At 35.5% G+C, this 25,812-nt stretch overlaps 1 protein-coding gene across 4 annotated transcripts in view; it reads left to right on the plus strand.

Annotated features, from left to right (window-relative positions):
- The window catches only part of CTNNA3 (catenin alpha 3), a 1,353,918-nt gene that overhangs the window by 1,279,891 nt on the left and 48,215 nt on the right, over positions 1–25,812 (plus strand). For all 4 annotated transcript variants that reach the window (XM_031682182.2, XM_072971428.1, XM_072971429.1 and 1 more), the window contains 2 exons: positions 12,132–12,237; positions 21,220–21,354. In XM_031682182.2, coding sequence (XP_031538042.1) covers positions 12,132–12,237; positions 21,220–21,354 — 241 coding nt within the window. The remainder of the gene's footprint in view (positions 1–12,131; positions 12,238–21,219; positions 21,355–25,812) is intronic.

Here is a 25,812-nt window from a genome sequence, read left to right on the forward strand (position 1 = left end):
CAGCTTTTAGTGCTTCAGGTATTCGCCACATTTCTAGAAACAGTAGCTGTGTTTAAAAATAAGTTGGTCTTTTGTTCCTTGAACTTTTTTCTATTTATAATAATGTTTCCCGGTTTTCAATTTGAATTCACCCTTTACCTTTAGTTCTTTGCTGCTCTAAAACGTCCCTAAAAATAATTCCTGTTGTCTTTACTATAGCATCTGTACTCACAGGAATACACTGCTTTTAGCTGTTCTGTAACTTACATAATGATTCGTTCTCTAATATCCAGTGTCTAAAATGAGGAAAAATTAAAACTTGTCCTTATGGTCATTCATAGTTTCTATCTGTAACTAATTTAGAAAAGGAGAAGGAAGATACGTTACAGAGGAGGATGATATTTTGAATGTACATGCATGCACATTAAAACATTTAGGATAGAAAAGTATCTTGGGATAGTCATCCATTGCCTAATTTCAGTGATTCAAAGATAATTATCCACTGTGAATTTGACATTTATTTTGAATCTTAAAAAAAAACGTATTTCTAGCTCCTCTCTTGCGTGCCTTCTAGTAATCTATTGTTTGATAATACCTAACAGAGGCAGAAATATAAAATAAAAGTTAAAATTACAAACTTTGTTTGTGGCTTGGGGTGGGGGGGGTAAGGAAATTGATTAACTTATCTCTTGAAACATGTATTTTTGAAAGAACTATGATATGTAAGTCTATGGCTGGTCTCACTGCTCTCCCAACCCCAGAGGAAACCCAAACATGAATCATCCATGGGCCATTCCCCCAATAAGCTTAGAGTTTAGTTCAAGAGCTAAGACATATACATATGTATAACTCTACTCTAAGTTAGAATGGGTTGACAATCCTAAGAGAGGCGCAGGCAAAATGGTATGAATGATCAGAGGAACCAAATATTTATTTCCTGCTTTGGACAACAGGAAAGATTTTATGGGAGAGAAATCATTTGAGCTACATCTTTGAATAGTAATGTCCAAATTGGTGCTGTGAGATACTGTATTAGACAAGGAAAAGAAAATATTTGAAATGGTATTTGTTATCAGAAGCGGAAGAATTATGTCCTTACCATTATTTAATACATGACTGACACTGGTTCTCCCCTTTCCGGCAAGTCCCGGCGGGGATTTCTGCCTAGGAGGCCTAGGAGGACTAATTGTAGTGCCTTCCCTTGTTCAGTGGCTTTCAACATGTCACAATTAACATGTGCCTTGTTAATTTGACTTATGAATTGTACTTAGTTTTAACTAAGCTAACCCTCATTAACTAGGATACATTGTTTTAAACGTTTCAGAAAAAAACAAACCAAAAAAAAAAAACCAAAAACCAAAACCCACGGTTTGAGGATGATTAGAAGAGAAGCCCAAACAAAAACTCCGATGTCAGAGTTGACAGTTCTCTTACTCCTAGGAGAGAAGATGTTGGTGAGCCACAAAAAATCAGTGATGATCTAATCAAAACTGGATTTGTTTGGGGGCCAATAAAATTAATTATTAAGAAGACTGCTTTGAACTATGGATTTATATCCTCTAAAACTCATGGAATTTCTCCTTAAGGGAATATTGTGCCTTGAGATTGTTTTAATGACATCATCACTAGCAAGATATTTAAAATAATTTATTTTATCTTTAATTGATCACTTTACAATTTATACTTCTGTGTATGATTTATAATCTACATAATTTACTAGCATAATGATACACATGTACCCATACGTAAATATACATATGTGGAAGATGAAGGTAAAACACGATTATCTCATTCTGTGCTTGACAAAACAGGATGCTTAAAGGCCAACAAAGCAACCTACCTGGCTATGACTGAATGTTTTCCTGATTAATGCACCAAAAGTTCAATATGAAGAGGGGATAATTTCAGAATGCCAGCCCGTGGCAGAAGCATAGTCGCCTTCTTGGAGCTAATCCCATGGAACAGCAATCTTAATGATTTCAGCCTCTGGGAAAATGTCACTTTTCCCGCTGGGGGAAAAAAGTTATTCAGTGCCAGAGTCTAAGCCACAGAAATGAATTCAACCAGCTTCCTCTTGAGAGCTGCAAATTTGGATTTTATTCAGAGTAACCATCCTATCATAGGGCTATTGATTTTCTCATTTCCTACTCTTTTCTTCCTCAATAACCCTCACTTAAGTGGAGGCTTGGCGTCTCACATGTCAAAGAACATTTTCAAAGAAGAAACACTGGGGTTTGAGGAGGAGTTCTAGACGGGAGAGAAAAGCAACCATCTCAGTCAAGTTCGATCTGCTCACATGCCAGCGTTAAAGTTTTCAGAAGAATTTCGAGAAACCTTTGTGGTCTATTTTCAGAAAGAGTTGGCAGGCCTTGAATGAAAGAGACCCCCTGTAGAAAAGGGCGGAGGAGATCCGCATTCCAGTACATCCTGACACCGGGACCCCAGGCACACTGCCGGGCGGCACCAGAGCACTCACAGCTAACAGAGAGTACAGCAGTCCAGAAAGTTCAAAAGGAAGGAAGGAAGAAGAAAGAAAAACCTAAGCCCTGACTTTTTCTTTTCTATGTGTTTCCACTGTCATTCTGATTTAATAAGAAATAAGTCATTAAGCATACAATTCTTAAACTAGGTTATAGTCCTTTTAGTATAGTTCAGTCTGCCCCTCCAGTCTGCACTATCCACTGTAAAACAGATCTAGATACCTCAGCATTATATGAGTCTGTTTCATTCCAAGGCAAGAGATTTTTAGGGCAAAGGCCAGCCCACAGGAACAAGAGGGTGGACCACAGAGCTGGGCATGATGCTGGGTGACCACTGTTTTGCAATAATACTGTTTTAACTTCTTTTACTTGAGGAGGCAGTAAGCACATTGTCTCATGTGCTGTTAAATAAATACCTGAGCGTTTGGCCTGACACTGGGAAAAAGTGGAAAAAGTAATGGGTGTGTCTAACCTAGAGCTGCTTATTTCATTCAGATTTTAAAAAATCAGACCCTACACTCACATAAAAATCATTTGTGTGTCCCTGCACGATGAAATAAATCAACAAAGGCTGTAAATCAATGCAGAGCAGCGGTGGTGGCACGTCAACATGAAAACTAGCCGCATAAAGCAGTAAACCTCCAGTCACGCTCAATCTGAATAAGCCAAGTAAAATGGGAGGCCTTACAGTGTCTTAAAGTTTAATTAACAGCAGCTATATCTGATAGACTAGGGGAGGAGGGGGCAGGCCAGCGATTTCCTGGCAGTTTTTAACATCTCTGAAACAGCAAGGCCGGATACTAACGGCCATCCAGACCCTCGAACCCACTCTGGAACCAATCTGTTAACTTATCTGTTGATAAGTCTTTACTAAATCAGTGACCCTTTCACACCTCCTTATGCTTCTTCGACTGGACCTTAGGATAAAGTTGAGCTGTGACCAGATTAAGAAGCGCATTGGTATGTAGGTTTTAAGAAGGTCAAAAGCTAAATAACAAAAGCTAAATTATATGCTTTTCATAAGTGGAAAATGATTATTTTCTAAGCCCATAAAATTTGGCCTGATATTAAAGGAACAAGAACAGCAGGTGTACCACAGTGGTTTAAGGGGAAGCTGGAAAAAGTGCCCAGGCTCTGTAAGAGATCGTGTACATGATTAATGCCCAGGTCACTGCCAATGGGAAAAAGAGGGACTCCCACAGTCGGAAAGTGCGATTGTATTTACAGTACCTTGGCTTTGATTAATGTGCGCACTCGGAGAAGTAATGTGTAGAAGGCAAGGAAAGACACGTTTTCCCATTATGTCCTGAGAAGGTATCGATGAATAATGATTTATGGTGGTGGGGGTGGGGCGCTACTGCTGGAGGGGTGACTTTCTCCTGTGTGAGGGAACGTGCCAGTGAATTTCCTTCTCAGTTCTCACTACCCCCATGAGTCTGGAGAGCCACCACTGAGAAGGTGACCCCTTATTTTGCACTTTGAGTAGCCAGTTGCTTACAAGAGGTTTCTTAAATGATTTCAACTCTGCTGTCCCTAAATGACCCTTTTAAGTAAACAGCAGGTATGGTTTTGGAATGTTTCATGAAAATATGTTTCAGAGTTTTCCAGGCCTATAGGTCCCAAAGAGGAAATGAGTATACATAAAAATTACCTGAAAAAGGTTCCCATCTGCCGCAGAATAGGACATCGCCCTTTGTCCCGCCCCATGCTAGACTGGTGTGTTCTCAGTCACTGGGTGTGTTTCCTGTGTAGCCCCAGGAGGAGGGAGGGGCGTGCTAGGATCAGCCTGTGGGGGTGGGAGAGAGGGAGCAGCCCGAGGCACATACATTTTTCTCTCTGATCTCCAGTCTCCATATTTCTTCAGACTCCACCCATTGATAGGAATTGTAAGTAAAGGAATATACAGCTAGCAAACCATTAAGAACCAGGAACCTGAAACTTTCACTGGCAGTTGTTTAAAAAAAAAAAAAAAAGGAGGACGAGGATAAGGACAAGGACAACTTGCAAGCTGGAGAAGTAACCACCAGAGCTAATCCATTCAAGCTGATTTGATTCAAGACCAGGAACACCAGTAGCTCCCTCATCAGAGCCAAGTCTGAGTACTTGGTAGTGACTCTCCAGGACCTTAATGACAGCTCTCCAAGGTGTCTGCCCCCTAAGTCTCAGAACCTGTGACTCTTACCTTCTATGGCAAAAGGGACTTCGTAAATGCAATTGTATTAGGAAGACTGAGATGGGACAAATATCCTGGAATCTCTGGGTGGGCCCAGTGTAATCAGAGAGGTCCCTTACACGAAGAAGCAGGAAATCAGAAAGGAGAAGGCCACTGGTGTGATGATGGAAGCAGCCATTGCTGTGATGTGCTTTGAAGATGGAGGAAGGAGCCACAAGCTGAAGGATGCAGGTGGCCCCTAGAAGCTGAAAAAGGCACATAAATGGATTCTCCCTCCAGAGCCCCCAGTAGGAACCAACCCTTCCAACCCCTTGACTGTAGCCTGGTGAAACTTCTGGACTTCTGACCTCTAGAACTGTAAAATAATACATTTGTGTCATCTTAAATCACTGAGTTTGTAACATTTTGTTACAGCAGCAATAGGAAATGAATACAGAGACTCTGGTTGAAGAAAGATGGAGAGAACACTTGATAAGAGTGACCCGAGGTGTGGGTATAGAGTAAGCAGTGAGAACCAGCTTCCATGCAGCTTCAACTGTGGTTTTTCTCTTTTCATTGATGCAGGAATTTCCTTACCTTTGGAAGAATGGTTGATAGTGGTGATGTTTCTGAGAGGTCTGTGATCTTAGATGTGATGTTAAAACAACTTATTTAATTAGTCAGAAATTGCACTGAAGTCACTAGGAAAAACTTTCATTTACATACCACAATTTTCAACAATGCTGTGGTTCTCAAATGGACATTAATGGCTTCATTTTTGGTAGTAGGAAACTTGATAGTCATGCATGGGCCCCCACCACCCAGAGAGGCTACCTCTCTCTCTGAACCAAAACTCAAAAGTCCAGTTGAGAAGAAGAATTGTGACTTTCTTTTTCCTTTGATATATCTGCTTTCAGCCCAAAGTAGAATGAAAAAAAAAAGAGGGGGGCAGGAGAAATATAAATGTCAGTTTACTCATTAAGAAACATTAATCAAAAAAGAGGTTATTTCATAATCCTTGGAATTGGTCAGATAGAATGATGCTTTAATAGGGTCCCACTTGGAACAATGGCTGGGAATCTCTGTTCTTGTATACATCTTTGCAGTCAATGAAACATTCCACTGATTTATAGCTATCCATTGAATTTCAGTACTTCAAGATGCATACTGACAGGAATCTTATGATGATGTTTCTGCCTACATGATGTCTTTTTTAATAGGCTCTGAAAGTACTAGTGACTTAAACTCCATGCTTTTAAATTTAGACCAACTGATATTCGTATACCTTGGAGAAAAGTTAAGGGAGTTGGAGCTTCTAAGGTTCTGCTTCTTGTTTGTAGGGTGGAGGTAATAAGATTCTAGGAGCACAGTGATTACGTAAGGCTGCATGAATTGTGATATGCACAATTATGGGAGTATCTGTGATATGAATGGCGACTCTTAAATATGGGAGGAAAACAACCTGTACAACACTATGCAGCGATGCTGGGTGTCAGGAAATTAAGCCTGGAACATAGTGAGCATACGAAAAGTTTATTGTTATATATGCTTTCAGCACAAAATTACATAGGAATATACTAAAATCTTCACACTCAGGAAGAACTGAAGAAAGCTGTCTGTTTTCCTTAGACAAAAATATCTGGCTAGGTGACTTCTTCTTTGCTTAAAACTTAAAAGCAAACTTTGCAAAAGAAATTCGAATTTTATATAATTATATAGAATTAAAATTAAAGAACTCTAATTCTTTGTCTGCTTCCACCTTGATGTTTAGTGTTTTTGGTCCTTAAGGGCACTCAATGAAATCTCTAAATTGTATAGTCTAAGATTTGAAATAACACTAACAGGTGAAGAGTAAATTAGAAAATTTGAGAACTAAAGAACAGACAAAAGATTTCTGTATTTGGGGATTTTTTTTTAGAAAATTAGTTTTTGCATTTGAGGAAAGGAATCTCTACTCTCCACCTCTGCCACACACACACATTCACCGAGTCGATATACACACAGACAACAATAACAACTATAATAGCAATAATTATTATATTAAAATAACATTAAAATTTTTAAAAGTTTTCTCCCCAGGCTGATCCTCCAAAAGATCTCTAAAATAAGCCCTACCCTTGTTTCATAAACTAACACGGCATTGAACATGAAAGACTATTATCACCAAGTACAAAGTAAAACTTGTATAATTTTTATTTTTAATAATAGACCATCTACATTTGTAACAATTTTAAAACAAAAAGTAGAATCAGTCTTCTGGCAAAGTATATCTAATTTCAGCTGTATTAGTGAAGAGCCCTGGCATTTTCCCCATTTTTCCCACCTGCTAGGTGACATCAAAAACTCCCTTCACAGGGAGCACAGACTTCTGTTGTCAAAATGAAAAAAGAAAATAGAGGATTTTAGCGCCACTGGAGGTATGTGTAGAGGAAATTCTATGAGTTCATAAAACCCTGTTTTCTTTTCTTCCTGTGCCCAAATCAAATACATTTTCCAGCTTTCTTTGCAGTTACATGAGTCTCTGTGTCTGGATTCTGGAATATGGGTAGGAGTGACTTAATTCTTCTAATTCTATCCTGATCCCTCAAATTTCCAATGAGATCCTCACTCATTTCCCACATCAGATGTCTGGACGCAATGGATCCTTCAGAGAACTGTGAAGCGTTAAGAGGTTACGTTATCTTATAAAGAGAAGGAGCCTAGGTTCTTAAATGTCTGCGTGGTATGTGCCCATCACCCCACTGTCTCCCTTGACTGTGAGGGGAGAAAACTTTATTGGGTTAAGCCCTTTAGACATTTTGATGTTGTTTTTATAGCAGCGAGGCTACTCTGAATAATATGGAACAAGGGGAGCAGAAATGAAAAAAATATATGCATGTAATGTTCAGACAGTATTTTTCCTCTTTCATGGGACAACACCTTTTCCAGGCTTGAATCTCAGACTCCTCAGGACCCTAATTACTCCAGATGATTGTTAGCTGATTATTCAATAGCTTATTTTCCACGGACTTTTAGAGAGTCCTCAAAACTTGAGAATGACACTTTGTAAGAGAAAGTAACATCCAGAGGGAGAGAGGTGCCTAATTAAAGTTTCATGTTTGAACAGCAGAGGAACAGTATGTCCTTGCTTGAGTCTGGTACGTCCCTGTATCTCATCATTTTCAGCTGCTTCCATGATAATTACTTTTTTCTTTTGTATCTAAAGTCAGAATTATAAGTAAGAGAATTCTTGTGGTACCCTTGTAGAGCTAAATCATTAATCTTGGGATGTTTATAGCACCAGAAAGACCTGTCATTAAATGTAACTCAATTCCTTATAAGGAGTTAAAGAACAACCTTGAACAACAATGACAAGTACACACAGGCAGAGTTTATAGGTGTATATATATTTATGTTGTTTTTTTTTCTTAGTAAAAGGATATTATGGACAAAGCTATACAGAGTTATATTGTCAACAAGTGTCAGAAGGAACTCAGTTTATTCAGATTAGTTCATATTTTCTAGAACTTCTATAATTATTAAATAAAATTCAAAAGGTTAATTTTATAAAATATCATTTGTAAAGGTATTAGGAAAAAAAACATTCACTGAGCACCTAATATGTGACAGATACTGTGTAATACCCAAGGCTACATGGCTAACAAGTGGCAGTACTGGGATGCAGACAAAATGTGTTTCCCAAGTCCATATTCATTTCACTCTACTTTATTGCAGCACTAAATTTGAGTGTTAGAATTAAATAACTGTGTCTCAAGCTAAGATTCTCAGATAAAAGTTCTATATGTTGTACTATAAATAAACCTCAATGTGCAACCTCTCATCTCATATGGCATTTCCAGTGGCTGAGGTTTGAAGTTAATGATGAATCCAGGGAGAGAAAGGAGAGAGATAGGGTACCAGTGTACGTAATAAAGAAAAGCAATAATATCTCAAGAAAGAAATCTCAAGGGTGTAGACTACTGGTGCTATTTCAACCCCTTGCCCCAACTCTAAAAGTCTACGTAATGTAGCACATTTTTTTTATGTTGGGACTGAGACACAGATTTGGTTCATGTTTCTTGAGGCTGTTGTGTATGAGCAAGTCATTGTTGGACCTTCTAACCACCTAGCACCTAAATCTAACCTTCCTCTTTGCTTTCTGTTGGGTTCATGGCAACTCCCACCAATGTCTAAGGAGATCTTTCTCATCTTTTAATGTTTTCTTAGTATATTTTATTGAAAGTAGTACAGAGTATTTATTAAAAACAGATTCCATAGCCAGATTGCCTGAGTTCAAATTCCATCTCTCATACCTAATAGCTGTGTGAGTTGATAAACTATATATTTAATGTCTCTGTTCCTCAGATTTCTCATATAATGATCAAATTAGCTTGTGTATGGAATAGAACCTAGTGCATAGAAAATACTAGAGGCGCTCACTACTATTGTGGAACATAATGTGTGCTATCCTTGTTTTCATCTACCAGGTTAACCACAGTGTCATGGAAATTATTCTATATAAATAAATATCAAAGGAAAAAGGGATTAAAGGGAAACTTTTCTGTCTTAAAAAGGAGGAATACTATTATGATGTCAAAGATTTAGGGGCTACTAAGTGCAAAAGATATAATTAAGCTTTCTGTTTTATTTTTTTATCAGTAGCAGAAAACACCAAATCATTTCGAAGATATTCTCTGTCTCTAAAGAGACAAAATAAGTCCATGAAACTTACTTAATATTTTCTGTTATTAAACCAGATCTCTCATTAGTTGAGCTGTTACTGATCAGCTGTATCATCTTATTTCTTCTGCTGATCAAAAGAAGGGAGGGGTGAAGGCCAGAAGTTGGGTGAGGACAGGAAGAGGAGTGAGAATCAGGCTGGGGCAGCATCCAGAATGGCTGAAAGGTTTATGGTGCACCAAAATATTGAGTTTCAAAGATATCCCTTTCACTTACACTAATAAAATTGTCTGTGGCATCAACATCACTAGGTTACTGCAGCCTTTCCCATTATACCTTCTAATCTGTAATTTAATGATTCATTGGCAGACTGTCTACTCCAGAGCTTGATCTGCCCTTCTTTGTGGGGAGACAGATAGATGATTATTGTACCCACTATTTATTAAAGATTTCTGCCCTCTAGTTTCCTTAAAGCATTTTCCAAATCTACCTCCCGGCCCCTGGTATCTTTCTCTGTAAGATCTGAACTCAATGATTTAAAACACAATTTGCCGACAGGAGATCCTGAGAACCCATTATGAAAATGAAGGCAGAAAACAAACTTTGAATGTTTTTCCCAATTTCAAAAGCCTTCATTACATAGCACATTTCAGGTTGCAAATGTTAAAATTTATCATAGTTTCAGTAATTGCAGCTTCCTCTGGAAGCTTGGCATAATATGGACTCATTTATAAAATGTATATTTTGTTTGGCACTCAGTAGGAAACTTGCCAGGCAATACATTTAATTAGGAGCATAAGGAAGAGAATAATTGTAGTCTGTCATAACGTATTATTGTTACTTTTAAGTTCTACATGTGTTGAAGATAGTGGTCTCATAACAAGGTACATATTTAAAGCTAGAGGTAATTTCCTTTTCACTGGACGAGGGATTTTATATGGAGAAATATATTATTTTGAGGGGAAAGAATACATTAGCTATCCTTAGATATAACTCTTTGTCCGTTATTTAAGCTAAGTGAGCATTAGTTGCTCTCCTTAGAAACAAGCTTTGTTCATTGTTTAAGACCTTGAAAATTGATACATTGCCTTTCTGGAGCTTAGACAGCCTTTTATTTAAGTTCAGCTTTCTCTAGAGATGCATAGACATAATGAAATGCAGTACCTTTCTTGAACATAACTATGTACATAACACCTCGTCCTGCCTAATTCATAAAGTAAATTTGATAAGAGCAACTCAAAACAATTATAATGATTAACGTTGACTTTTTAGAAAAATTCAAAGGAACCTGTGTCAGCAGATTCAAAGAGAAGTATGATGCTAACCATCTACTGAGGCCAGGTTTTCATTGTCTTAGACATGATGTTCCATTTGTACAAAAAAGCTTTCTTGTAATGAATTTGAGAGGCACCATGAAAAATGTGCGGTGAAAGGGCCTTTTTAGTACATGGGGCACAAGTATTTCGATGTTCACGTTTTCAGGTATAGAATATGCAATATGCCTTTGCATGAACCCCTCTGCCTTTGATTACTTTTTAATGATAGTTTCCTAAGTGAACAGAGATTTTCCTCTAAAAAATCTTGTTAGATTTAACATTAGAGCGTCTACTCCTGAAATTAGTCCAAGATGTATATAAGATATTTGACAAAGATTGTCTTCCTTCTCCTTCTCTTCAACTCTCCTTCTCTTCAACTGTATTTTGGCTTCTCAAAATCTTCCCTTCCTTACTCTGATCAGCTTATTCCTCCTCCTCACCTTCCTCACTGTTCCTGCTCCCCCGTGAAGCATCAAAACAGTCATGTTAGTGAGTGATTTCTTCAGGGTCCTAGTCTCTACTAGGAAAAAGGAATAGAAACCACCTAATTAGAACAGTCAGTGTATTGACACTCAGTAGAGGTTTAGGAATTGAACATAGGAAATCAGGAGTAGTGGTAGGTGGATGAAGCAGTTATATTCATTCCTGTTAGTTATTCACTTTTTTTTTGAGGAAGGAGAAGAAAGTTGTCTCCTTATTCCACTCCAATAATATAAGAAATGCACTTCTTTTCTAACTACTTTGTAAAGCCCTAAATAAACACAACTGTTATTCCATGGCATTAAAAACCAAAATGATCTTAAAGTAACAACCACAAAAATAACTTACATTGTTTAAAGCAATGTTCTGAGCACTTTGTAGAAATTAAGTCATGAAGGCCTTAGAATGACTCCATGTGGGGGGCGCCTGTTATCTGGCACCAAGGAAACTGGGGTGTGAAGTAGGTATTTATCTTGCTTGACTTACGTAAATTTTAAGAAGCAGTCTTTTGGGGGAAACAGTCCAGGACAGTGTGACTCCAGATTCATACACAACTACTGTGATATTACTATAAATTAATTGTGGAGGAGAGATAATGTGATAAAAACAAAGTTGAATTAACAAAATGACTGTAAAACAAAAGAGAGAGAGAGACAGAGATTTTAAAAAGGAGGATTAAAAATATCCCTGCTAATCAAAATGCACTATTGAAGATATGAAGTATCCAAAATCTCATGTTTCCTCCTTAAATGAGAAAATAATACCATCGCCTTGAGGGATCTACATCCACCAAAAGTATCTCTAGGCTGAAGTTTCCTTTAAGAAATACCTGGGAATGAAAACCAAATGGAGTCCCTCTTCTTGGCGATATGTCCTGTATCTTAATACAATAGGCCTTTATTTTAATTTGTTTTGTCATTTTTTATGTAATACTGGAATCTAATCAGGGCATTTTTTAAAATTGAAGTATGTATAGTCAGTAGCCTATACTTTGGGGTGAAAAATTTTTTGTGTGTGTATCATAGCGTGAACCACTGCAACACACTTGTAATCTTTTACTTTAAGGGGCAAAGGACCACTGAAGCATACAACTGATGTGATCTATGCAGCTAAAATGATATCAGAATCAGGATCAAGGATGGATGTCCTTGCTCGGCAGATTGCCAACCAGGTGAGTTCTCTACAAATGGATGTGATGAAAGTCCATGCTAAGTGCTCTCTTCCATTGGGCATTGATTAGAACAAAGTTGAATTTTTATTCTGTTAGATGTTTTGTTTTTTTTCTAAACATTTTTTATTGATTTATAATCATTTTACAATGTTGTGTCAAATTCCAGTGTTCAGCATAATTTTTCAGTCATTCATGGACATATACACACTCATTGTCACATTTTTTTCTCTGTGATTTATCATAACATTTTGTGTATATTTCCCTGTGCTATACAGTATAATCTTGTTTATCTATTCTACAATTTTGAAATCCCAGTCTATCCCTTCCCACCCTCTACCCCCACTGGTAACCACAAGTCTGTATTCTCTGTCCATGAGTCTTTAGATTCCACATATGAGCGATCTCATATGGTATTTTTCTTTCTCTTTCTGGCTTACTTCACTTAGAATGACATTCTCTAGGAGCATCCATGTTGCTGTAAATGGTGTTATGTTGTCGGTTTTTATGGCTGATGTTAGATGTTTTTTCCTAAATTATTATTAAAATTTTTTTTGCCTAATTAATACACAAGTAGTGGAAAATTCTAAGGAAATCTAATTATTTGGGGGAGGCTTTATTATTATCATTATTTAGAGCTTGATTATTTTTAAGATTTCTTTTCTTTTTTTTTTTTTTTTGGTGGGGGGAGGTAATTGGATTTTTATTTTTTAAGAGGAGGTACTGGGGATTGAACCCAGGACTTCATGCATGCTAAGCATGTGCTCTACCACTTGAGCTATACCCTCCCCCCTTAAGATTTCTGAGCTTCAGATACATCCAAATTATTTTAAATACCGGCTTTCTGAGTTTCAAGTATACTCAAATCATTTTAATTGGCTATAATACTCAATGTTAGTATTTTTTTCTGTAATACCTTAGAGTTCTTACGTTTGCTCTTCAAAAATCAGCACTTTTCAAAATCCTCTTATGTTAGGTTTTCTATGTCAATAATGTGTTCTGGCATTCTATGTAAAATTAGTAGAATACTGAAGTGAAGATACAAAATGTAGGATTATATAATCCTTATAGGTGCTCTGAATGCTTGGTTTCCCTTCTTTATATTTCTCATGTGTCCATTGCAATTTTCTAAGCAACAGCTACATTATTAGCATTACCTTTTCCTTAACTTTAATTGAAAAACCTGTCAGTTTCTTTAGTTAATGTATTGAGATATTCAATTAATATTTAAGATTGAGATATAGGATTCCTTTGTAGGTTTTATATTATGCAACTCTGTAATACATACTTATCTTCCTTTGGGGAAAGAAAGCACTTTTATTTTTGAATCTACAACTATCTCATATTTTTCTTGCATGTACACTTTAAGGGAAGCTTTATTGGGCTTATTATTTAATCTTTTTATCCTCTTTTTCTTAGAACATGAAGAACTTTGTCTTGTTGGATATTATACTTTTGGATTTGGGGGAAATGAGGAGTAATAAAAACAGACAAATATTTTTAAACATTTTGAATATATATAGAGTCATATATATTTTTCCATTATCTTGCTACTTTAAGCATTATAAACATTTTATTAGTCTTTTCAGTGTTTCGCATTTACAGTTAAAAACAAACTCTATTCTAATATAAATCAAAATCTACTATAAATAAATGACTGAAGCCCATATCTGCCTATGGTTTTCTGTATTTTAGAATTTTATTGGATTCACTTTTATGAGACAAAATAGTAGTAAAATAAGCAAAACCATAATACATTAAACAGACTTATGTGTTCTGTAACTTTATAAATACTTAATGATTCCTACCAGTGTGATCCTATTTATTTTAGAATGTGCAATTTTCAAATTTCAAATCATTGTGTCACTTTGAAGTTGTTCTTTTTTTCTTAGACTCATATTCTTTTTTAATTGAATTAGGTCACCTTGCAGTAGGTGCTTTTATAACATTAGCTGTATTAAATTGTGCTATTGTTCTTAGTATTATTCAGATGGTATGGAAGAAAGCAAAAGTATTGTCTCACTTCCTTATAACTTTGACAGTTTAAAAGAAGCTTAATAAAAAAGTCACTGACTGGTGAAGAATTATGGATGACACTCTCTGGCCTTTTCTACCTCATAAAGTAAAGTAGTTTCAAATGAATTAATTTTGATCTGAATAAATAGGGTCCTGAAGAATCAAATCTGAGAGAAAAGAAACTGATTCTTATTATAGTGATCATCTGGGAAGATTGTCTATGACTATGATTTTGATATTGTTTGATAGATTAACATAAAAACTTAGACAAATATAATGTCTGAAATTGATTGTGGAATACAGTTGAATAAGCAAGGCAATTTTTTAAGTGTCAGTGTATATTATGAAAACAATCTGCCAGAACACTGGTTGCTTTCAACTTTGAACAATCTAATAGCTAAAAAATTCTTAACAATTTTTATGATGCTTTCGAGTCTGTTTTTTGCTAGAGTGTCAGAAGGTCTAACATCAATCAATTTCCAATTCCACCCAACACAGACTTGTGAAATATATATGTAGTTAGACTAATTTAGTTTCATTCTGTAAAGTTTCAAAGTTCATATGTAGAAAGAAAGAAAGAAAACCAGATTAATCAAAGTTTCTAAGTCTGTCTTCCTGGATTTTTTCTTTTTTCTTTTTTACCCTTCTTCCCTAACTTGCTTCCTTGAACATGTGTTTATTGTGTGTAACCACATACAATTTACTAGCCTAGCATTGCCATTAGGTAGCTAGGAAGCAGTGAGTGAAAATCTTCTGTTTTAACATATGGAACTGAAACTGTAATGTCAGCTTACTTGTCCCCATCACCCAACATCACGTGGATTTTTGAATTGTCTTGACGTGGTATGGTAGATTGCATATTCCATCCAAGACCTTATTGTTTAAGTCCTATAGAACTCTGATACAAGTCTCATCTCCATTAGATAGTGTATTCCTAAAGGACAGGATGTTGTTAGTTATCCCAGTTCTTAAACATTTTCCTCATGAGTAAAGAGAATGACAAGTCGGAGAAGTATCCTTCTTACAAATATAAGATTTCAGACCCTGGGTACACATTTCTTTTGATTTTTTGACTCCTCACTGTAATTCATCATGTTAGCAGATATTCTAAATTAGATGAACTGGATAATACCTCACAAGGTAGGAATAATACACTGAAAGATCTCAATTAATTATAGAAGCAGCCTACCCCAAATAGAAAGGAGATGAACAGTAAACAAAATAAAGTTAACATCTGCTAAAGTGTTTTGCACAAGAAGAGGACTTTCTGACCCCTGGTTGTTGTGTCTGAATCCTAATATTCCTTCACTGTAATTTTTCCAAAGCAAAGATACCCAGGTTATTGACTGGGTACTCCCGCCTAATCATAACTGGACACAATAAAAATGAATTTTCAGTGTTAAATATACTGAAAGCAATACTAATTCAGGAAAGATGACATTAAAAAAAAAAAACAAGATAGAGAATTACAAGCCAATTCACACACAGTGCACTGAACTATGAACAGAACAATCTGCAAGTGTAATTTTCATCGATATTTTGACAAAATATTGCTGGTGGCTACCCTGAATTAAATTGTGTCCTCTGATGTTATAATAGTAAAAAAAAAACTGTAATAGAACTACACTTAAAAGAAACTTCTGAAGCATTAATTATATGATTCTAACATGTCTCTTAAGGATATAACTCCTAGATGCATCCTGTAACAATATTTGTATTTTGACTCTGTTATCTGTCTGAAGTCTATTTGGAGCAGAGAAGTTGGTACCTAGATTTGCTCTCCAGATTAATGAACCCCTTACTTTATAAAAATGAATGCATAGCAGGTTCTCAGGAATTCAATAGGAATAGATAAATCCTGAAATATTCGATTTGTTTACATCCTTGAAATATTAGTCTCCTGTTGAAAGGCATACTATTTTACTGTTTTTCTTTTTTATTGGATTTTTGTCATTTTTCTCATTGAAACAATGTCTTAAATGCTTTTAGGGTGATTATATATTCAGTTTTATTTCATGTATACAAAAAACTATAGCCCTAAGTACCAAAAATAAGGTGTTTTAGGATCTAGAAAGAAGGGGCTATTTGGTATAAGAGGAGAAGAGGAAAGCTGAGGAAAGTTTCTCCTTACAAGTGGCTGGCTGACTTTAACCAGAAATTCCAAATAATCAAAATTTGCCTGAATTACCTTTCTACCATCCTTCCCACATTCATATTCTATATACAGTGTAGAACATTTTTATGTTTACTTCAACCCAAGTAACTCTTCAGTTGACAAGTTTCAGGTTTCAAGGAGGGAGATGACATTTTTTGAGTTGTAATCTAATCCAGAGGGAAGTCAACCCTTCTGAGAATTTCTCACAGAAGTCAGCACAAAGCAGAAAAGTAAGCTGGGCCAGAACTTTAAACCTACTAAAGGAAAGGAGCTTTGATGAAGATGGAAAACATGTTTGTCTTTAGTTTCTATTAGTGTTCAATGTATATGTCACTGATAGCATTTTCTCAATGGTTTTATGTCCAAACCAAGTTGAAACTAAAAATGAATTCGAAGCAGTTCTTAAACTCAAGATAATTTTAGTCTAAATAGAGATATAACAAAATCTGAACAATGTATATGATTTCTGGTAAAACAACACTGTGCATTGAAAAAATACCAAAATATAATTTCCCAAATACAACTCTCACAAGTCAGCATGCCCAGTCTAGACCACATTGAGTCAGTGTTGTCCTGCATCACATCATAACAGGGCCCCACTGCATTTTTACCACACTTCCATAGATACCGTTCTCTTCTGTGTTTTAGAAACCTTAGTTTGCTAAAGAGCAGCATTATAGGGCATAACAAAAAAAATGTTCAAAGTATGCTGAGACTTCTGGGTATAGAATCATCTCAAATTAATGACTGACCAAATTTAATAGATGGGAGAGAGGGAGAAAGCTCTTTATACTGAGATAGTCAATACAACAGGAGAAAAATGACTTTATTTATTTAGGCAAGATGGAGTATGAGATAGTTGAGGATTATCTGTGTTGAGTGTGAAATGTCGATAAGACAGTGAGATGGGCTGGACAGGTACAATAGGCATATGGATTTTCTGAAGACAGGGCTAGATAACAGAGATTAAGTCATTTTTATTTTGTAAGTGATAGACAGGGCCAGAACAGTATATACTATGACCCAAGAAGAAGGTCAGAGTGAAAATATGCAGAAGAACAAAACCCAAGAACATCAATGGGGCAGCATTGACAAATCTGTAGAAAGCATGTTCATGAACAGGGAGAGAGAAGGATGGGCTGCCAGGGTTGAGGGGGGTATTTTGTTTCAAGGGATTATATGTTGATAGAGTCAAGGATAGAAAAAGACATTTAAAGTACAGAAAAAGATGGGATCGTTGATGATCTGTGACCCTGAGAAAGGTGAAATGAGAGCCTCTGGACCGGAGTACAGGTAAAGTGAGCCCTGTGGGAAGGCGAAGGTCCTGGGCACAGAGTGCTTTTGCTCTCACTGATTGCTTGAAATTTCTATTAGAAATTCACAATGACACCTGGTTCTTACCCTTCACAAACTTTGCCAGCTTAGCAGAATTTAAACTGTTGTCCTTATTTGTAAAAGTCATTTAAAATGTGTCTAAATGAAGTTTATATTCCAGTATGAGAAAAAATAGCTAAGCTTATGGAGTATAGGTCTTAAAACATATACACTTTGCTAATTCACCCTTAAAATTCAAACTGAAAGGTAATAAATGTTCTTCAGTTTTCCTGTCATTATTAAGTGATGTATTCTGTGTGGGTACCAAGCATCTTACCAGAAGAGTGAAAGCTAGTTTAATGTGCCAAAGCCACTTAGCTGACATGCCATCTGCTTGCCTGTAGTGAGTGTCCTGGTGGTGATAAAAGTTAAAAAAAAAAAAGCATTAATAAGCTAACTAGATGTCCTGGCTAACATCTCTTATCTTAATAAGTGGAGAAATAATAACCAAAGTGTGTTATATTTTATCACTTGATTTGCCTAAAAGTTCCTAGCAACATTGCTTTAAAAATGTTTTTATGCAAATTTTATTTAAAAGAAAGTGAAGGATATGAATGTTCTATAAATCTAGGTCCCAAACTTTTTCAGTTAGCTCCATGTAAAAATATAAAAGGTGAAGAAAATATAATTTGATTTTAGTAAAGGAGGTTTGGCAAATAGGAGAAGAGTATTCTTAAAGTGGGAACAATTCATTCTCCTGATTCTGCTTCTAGGCGGGCAAAACTGACTCAGAAAGTCTTTCCAAATGCCAATGGGAAAGAAGGCTTTAACGCATTTTATAGTATGGAATTTGCCAGTCAATATGTTTTTATACTTCAGTTATAAAACTGACTACCATCTTTAAGTGTAACCAAGATACTCATCAATGCTGGGAATGAAGGGTAGATCTGGGTCAAGTAACTTTTAATTTCAAAAGTTTAACTTTACATTTTCTACTCATTTGACTCATTCTTTCCTTAACAGAATTCGAGACTCTGCTAGCATGGTATTGAAAGTCCCTTGAGAGAGACTGATCGGTTATCAGTTAAGAATCTAATTATTCATTTGCAAGTTTGATTTTATCAGAAGTTCCTTAGTGGTATCAGTCCTTAAGGAAAAAAATCCACACTAGTCCTACTTAAAATATATGGACAAGAGTGTCAATTTAAGAAACCAATTTATAGATTGGCAATTTACTGTTTACTATATAAGATAAAACTGACAGGAAGGCTGATACTGTTCTTAGACTTTAATAGTAGAGAGGTGGAGCCTCACAGATCATGCGAGTTTAGATACCAGCTTTACCATTTAGTAACTGGGCGAGTCAGTTAACTTCTCTGTGTCTTAGTTTCCTCCTTTTCTAAATGGGATAATAATAGAACCTACCTCATGGAGCTGTGTGATTATTAAAATAGTTAATATAGGTAAAGCACCTAGACAGATAAAACACCGTATGTGTCAAAGACTATCATTGAGTCCATTCCTAAGAACAAATATATAAGACCATCCAATACTCAGGATAGAGGAAGGAAGGTGTTTGGATGAATGTCATATAGAAGAGATCATTGTGCAGTGGATGAAACAGGAAAAACTAAATTCAAATCTTTACAAAAATCATATACTCTATCCAATAATTGGATCTAAGTAAAATGGTGCAGTGAATACTAACTTAGAACCATGCATATAAAGGACGTGACACCAGTGCCTGACATGTAGAAAGTACTTAATAACGATCAGACTTCATGCCAGGGTAAAACAATAGGATGACTTGCCTTTCATCATTATAGGTAATTCTAGATAACTAACTTTTGTCTTTGAAAAAAATCAAAGCACTCTTCACTTGAAAATAAACATAGCGTTTTCATAAATTCTCTTTTTCCTTGAAACTGCAAACCGTGGTATTCTGTAATTTAAAAAAAAATGTAGCCCCAATTCCTTTATGTTTAGTGATTGAAAATAAAGTGGACCTGAAAGCAAGTAGTTATGGGTTCCAATATTGGCTGTAGCATAAATAAACTCCTCAATCCCAGGAAAGGATTATGCTTTCTAAATTTCTCATCTCATCAGTAATTTGGGAAAATCCCTTTCTCTTCCTTCTTTGTCTGTTTCTTTCTCCTCCTCCTTCCCCCTTTTCTCTCTTTCTCTTTGTCCCTCTCCTTGTCCTTTGTCTCCTCCTTCTTAATTAGTTATAATTTAATCCTCCTGATGAGAATTGTGGGGTGATCTTTACTTCCTTCTTTAAAGTTTGAGAGAAGTTCTTCATGTCACAGTCTCTAACATCTTGGCTGATTCTCATGTATCTAAGAATCCACTCACATGTCCGTGTCTGTCTAGCAGGTGGATAGTACTTCTGCAGAAGAATTCATATCTTTGTTATCTTTGTTGACTAACTTTTACTGGAAGGTCACATGTTCTAATCTCATCCACCCATCGAGATGCTATGTAGACTAGTCCATTTACCAAATATAAAAGAGAATAAGATTCTCAGCAATTATCCAATAACACTCCAGCTTATTAACTACTATGGAAGGGTAGAAATGCATGGAATGCTTTCTGGTCTTTCATTCTACTTTTTGATTTTCATTTTTGGCTATTAGAATTAAAGCTTTTTAAATAACATTTTTATGACTAAATAAGTAATATATTTTAAGTAACATATAAGTAACATATTCCATTTCCTTATGAATATGTATTTAAAGTGGAATTAAGTTATCAGGGATTTAAAAAAATCTGTTATAACTGCATAAGAGAAAGAACACAGAGATTAAACAATAACCACAGATATTTATCATGTTGTGCTGAAGCTCAAAGCTCTAGTCCAGGAAGTTCCTTACAGAAAATAACATAATGCAGGAGACTGCTTTTGGCAAAGAAATTTAATGCATCTCTAAAACATGCATGCTGCCTGTTTCTTGGTTGCAGTAGATCCACAGCTGTTAGCTTAGGTGGAAATGATTTATTTTGTCTGTGATAGCTAAGAATGTTAAATCCTGAAAGTAACAGAACATAATATATGTTTTGTTGCAGATGTTTTTTTTAATGCCCATATAAATAACAGAGGACAGACAGTGCAGAACTGTGGGCCCTGAGGGGTGCTCTCATAGTAGCTTTAGATAAAAGGAATAATTGCATTTGAAGTATTTCTTCAGATTTACCTATAAAATGATAATCCAAAGGCTTCTAACCTTATCATAAATTAAAGGTAATTATTTTATATACATTTTCACGTCTGGGAACTCCTTTACTATTTCCTCTACCTATGCTGAAGTAAATAAGGTTGAAACATGAACAGAGTCTTCTAATGGTGGGAGCATATCAGAATCCACACGGGCTTGGTCTGAGAAATGGGACTCAGCGAAAACAAAGTTGCTGTCTTCTAAGTTACTTGGAGTCTCAATGTTTACTCACTCGGATCTACTTATTCTTTGCTATTTCCATTTTTATCTTTTATCCGTATTTAGTGCCCAGATCCATCATGCAAACAGGACTTGTTGGCCTACCTGGAACAGATTAAGTTCTACTCTCACCAGCTGAAAATCTGCAGTCAAGTTAAAGCTGAGATCCAGAGCCTGGGGGGTGAGCTCATCATGTCAGCGGTGAGTCCTGCCCTGCACTTCCACCACCACACGTGGAAGATGCTTGAAACAGAGCAGCTACACCCCACCTTACCACACCAAATCTCACAGGTCCACGTAGACTAGGAAAAACTCATTTGGAGTATATAAAGTTGCATGAAACTAAGCAAGCGAGAAATCTTGCTGGATTTCTTAAAGAAATGTTAATTCAGTACAGCTTGTCTTTACTTACTTCAGAGATTTCAGAGTGAATCAGGTTTCGAAAGCCACTTGTATAGGAAATGGATGTTAATTTTAAGCCAGTTTTCAGATTTCAGGAAGTGTGCAGATGGAACTCTGAATTGAATCCTATAATTTTTATGAAAATAAGTGCACATAGAATTGCAAATTAATGAAATGATTGCTTTATAACTATTAATCAATATCCATTTTCCCATTATTCATTTCTGTGTCATAGAAATTCAGGTCATGAAAACTGTTACTTCCATATGTAATTGTAGCAGTGAAGTATGATAGAACATAAATAGATTTATAGGAAATTTCATAAAATCTTGGTGACTCTCAGTTTCAAACTGCTATAAAATGACCATGGAAGAAATAATGTCTACCTTTTCTACTTACTCTTCTTTTAATAACAGTGGATCATTTCTCTAGAGTGGGTATGGTAATAAAATAACATTTGATATCTGTATCAATGACTTTGAGAAGGACATGGACCAGGATTATAAATTTAAGTTAAAGTGACACATCATGAATGTTCTAGGAACTTACATTCATGAGGACAAATTTTTAAAAATGATAACAGCATACTTATAAATTTATATTATCTAGAAGCTCTATAGCCTGACTTTGGACTTTCCCTCATTGAACTAACATTCTTAAAAAGAACATGGTTGCAAAACCAAAAGTAGAGAATTACCATCAAGGGTAGAGGGTTGGGAACTAATGCTAATTGACTGTCTATCTCTTGCCTATATTTTATCTCATTTAATCATCTTAGTAACATACCAGGGAGATTGTTTATTTGTTTATTTTCTTTAACATTTGGGAAAAAAAAAGAAATTCAGAAAGGTTAAATAGCTTCCCAAAGTTTATGCTAGTAAATGTCAGAACCGGGGTTTACCTTCAAAGGTCAGTGCCTCCTCTGTTCAGGTGCACACCCTTGAATCTGTGATGAAATTCAAGACCAGAAATGAAAAGTGGACACTTTGAAAATTGTGCCTAGTGATTATTAGAGATAAAAAGATTTTGTTTCCTTGATACTCAAATTTTGCAAAAACAGTAACACAAACCAACACAACCTGCACTATACTGGTGCCCTGTCATTTTTCAAAGGAAAATGCATTTTAAGTAGTCACAGTCTATATACACAGAAACATATGGGTGTATGAATACATGAGTGACTGTGTATTTGCATATGTTCAAGTAGCATGTGTATGCATATATACACATTTTAAACTATTTTATCTTTATTTTGGATCATTAGATACTAAATCTTCATTTTCTCACTTAACATTATACTACTTTAAATGTTTAAAAATATGTTTATTTGTAGACCTTAGTCTGTCTTCTATTTACTTTTCTCAATTTCACATCCTCACCGTTATTCCCAAGGCCTAAATCCATATGAATTTTAATTTCCAATTACAGATTACTTCATGTTGTCTGAAGCAAATCTTTCTTAAAAAGGTGACAGAAATTCAGCCTATACATTATGTTAAAATGTATTACTGCTAATTGTCCCTCTAAAATATGATTTCTTCCTAATGTACAAATTGAGTTTGTATCCCTTTGTGCTTGGTATGATGATTCAAATTCATGAACTTTACATATTTTACAGATAGATTAGGCATGAACCATTTAGGGCTCATAATTTACAATTTAAAAGCTGAGTCATTATTTAAAACAAAGAATAGCATTACAAATCCAAAACTCTCTTGTCATCATTACACCCAGTTTCCCATTAGAAAAGATAAATATGAAACAAGGGAGCATGCTCTGGCCCTTGTACATCCTTCCTGCTGTCTGCTTGCAAGTAGATCCTGGAAAGCTTTTAAAATACACTTCATTTGCATGTGCCAGAGTACAACTGCTCTAATCTCTCCATGACCCCGAGTTTTAATCTTGTCTACTTTCTTCTTTAAATTGAAGAGTTCTAATCTAAGTCATCATTTTTCTATGAAATCTTTTGAAAAGTAACAAGGATGATTCTAAAGCAGGGTAACTCATTAAAAATTACAGGCATTTGGTATTCAGAACTACAGACTACTCAAAGTTTGTGTCCCCAAATCAGGTTCATGAACATTACTTTTAGTAAATGTATTTGGTTGAAAAAAGTAGGTATGAGTGGAATGAATTTCCAGAGTAAATGAGCAAAAAGTGCTTTCTGGGTCTGGAGTATTAGGGTTTAGGATAAAGAAGTTGAATTCATAACATAAAAGAATTTGAAAACCATTCTTAGACCAGTTAATTAAAATTATTTTTCATTCATTCTTACATCTATTTGCAAGAACTTATCCTGAAGTTTTATGTTTTATTTATAAGGAAACCAAAGTATAATCGATCCAAAATCCTAACCAGGAATTGAGCATCCTCTCTGTGCTAGGCATCTGAGAACACCTAGGAGAAGGAAAGAGGAATATATGATGCCTCCTTTAAGATGCTCAAGTATGTTCAAAATTAAGATACATAAAATATACCTAAATATACAACTAAATATACAAAAAAGACTTCAAAATAATGTCATTAGCCATATGATGTCTGAATGCACAAAAGAATGCACATAGAATTGGTGAGGGGATAGTTAATTCCACTGATAGGGCAAATGAGCAAGAGGAAGCTCTGTAAGTGGCTTGACTCCAATTTGGTGCTTGATTAATAAGTTATAAAAAAAAAGCTGTACATTTATGAGGGAGGGAGAGGAAAAGGATCTGACATAGATAGAATAACTGAAATAGAAAGATAGGAATAGGGAAAGACGAGGGGTATTATGGAAATAGTAAACAGTCTGCAGTAATTGGAAACAATTGCACTTGGTACTGTTGGTGTGTTACAGGTGGCAAGTAGAAGAGAAGCTGCAAACGAAGCTGGGGTTGCTTTAAAAGGATCGTTAATAATGTTTTACCATTATCCTAGGCAACTGAGAGTAATTAAAAAATGTTAAGTCTTGAGATGGGCCTAAACAGATCTATATATTTGGAAGTTACTGGTTTTTGTTTTTTTTAATCTATATTTATTGAAGTATAGTCAGCTTACAATGTTGTGTCAACTTCTGGTGTACAGCATAACATTTCAGTCATACATGAACATTAATATATTTCTTTTCATGTTCTTTTTAACCAGAAGTTATTACAGGGTATTGAATATAGTTCCCTGTGCTATACAGTGTAAACTTGTTGTTTATCTACTTTATATATACTAGTTAGTATCTGCAAATATCGAACTCCCAATTTACCCCTTCCTACTCCCTTCCCTCCCTGGTAACCATAAGTTTGTGTTCTATGTCTGTGAGTCTGTTTCTGTTTTGTGAATAAGTTTGTCTTTTTTTTTTAAGATTCCACATATAAGTGATATCATAGGGTATTTTTCTTTCTCTTTCTGGCTTACTTCACTTAGAATGACATTCTCATGGTCTAATCATGTTGCTGCAAATGGCATTATTTTATTCTTTTTTATGGCTGAGTAGTATTCCATTGTATAAATATACCACAGCTTCTTTATCCAATCATTTGTTGAGGGACATTTAGATTGTTTCCATGTCTTGGCTATTGTAAATAGTGATGCTATGAACATTGGGGTGCATGTATCTTTTCGAATTAGAGTTCCCTCTGGATATATGCCCAGGAGAGGGATTGCTGGATCATATGGTAAGTCTATTTTTAGTTTTTTGAGGAATCTCCATAGTTTTCCATAATGGCTGCACCAAACTACATTCCCACCAACAGTGTGGGAGGGGTCCCTTTTCTCCATAGCCTCTCCAGGTAATACCTTATTGTAGTTTTGATTTGCATTTCTCTTATAATTAGTGATATTGAACATTTTTTCATGTGTCTGTTGGCCGCTTGTATGGCCATTAGAGTCATTGGAGAATTACTTATTTAGATCTTCTGCCCATTTTTGGATTGAGTTGTTGGGTTCTTTTTTTTTTTTTTCTTATTAGATTGTGTGAGCTGATTATATATTCTGGAAATTAAGCCCTTGTCAGTCTCATCTTTTGCAAATATTTTCTCCCATTCTCCAGGTTGTCTTTTTGTTTTGCTTATGGTTTTCTTTGCTGTGCAAAAGTTTGTAAGTTTAATTAGGTCCCATTTGTTTATTTTTGCTTTTATTTCTATTGCCTGGGTAGACTGCCCTAGGAAAACATTGCTGAGGTTTATGTCAGATGATGTTTTGCCTATGTTTTCTTCCACGAGGTTTATAGTGTCTTGTTTTGTGTTTAAGTCTTTAAGGCATTTTGAGTTTATTTTTATGTATGGTGTG

Source organism: Vicugna pacos, chromosome 11, assembly GCF_048564905.1.
Source record: "Vicugna pacos chromosome 11, VicPac4, whole genome shotgun sequence".
Lineage (NCBI taxonomy): Eukaryota > Metazoa > Chordata > Mammalia > Artiodactyla > Camelidae > Vicugna > Vicugna pacos.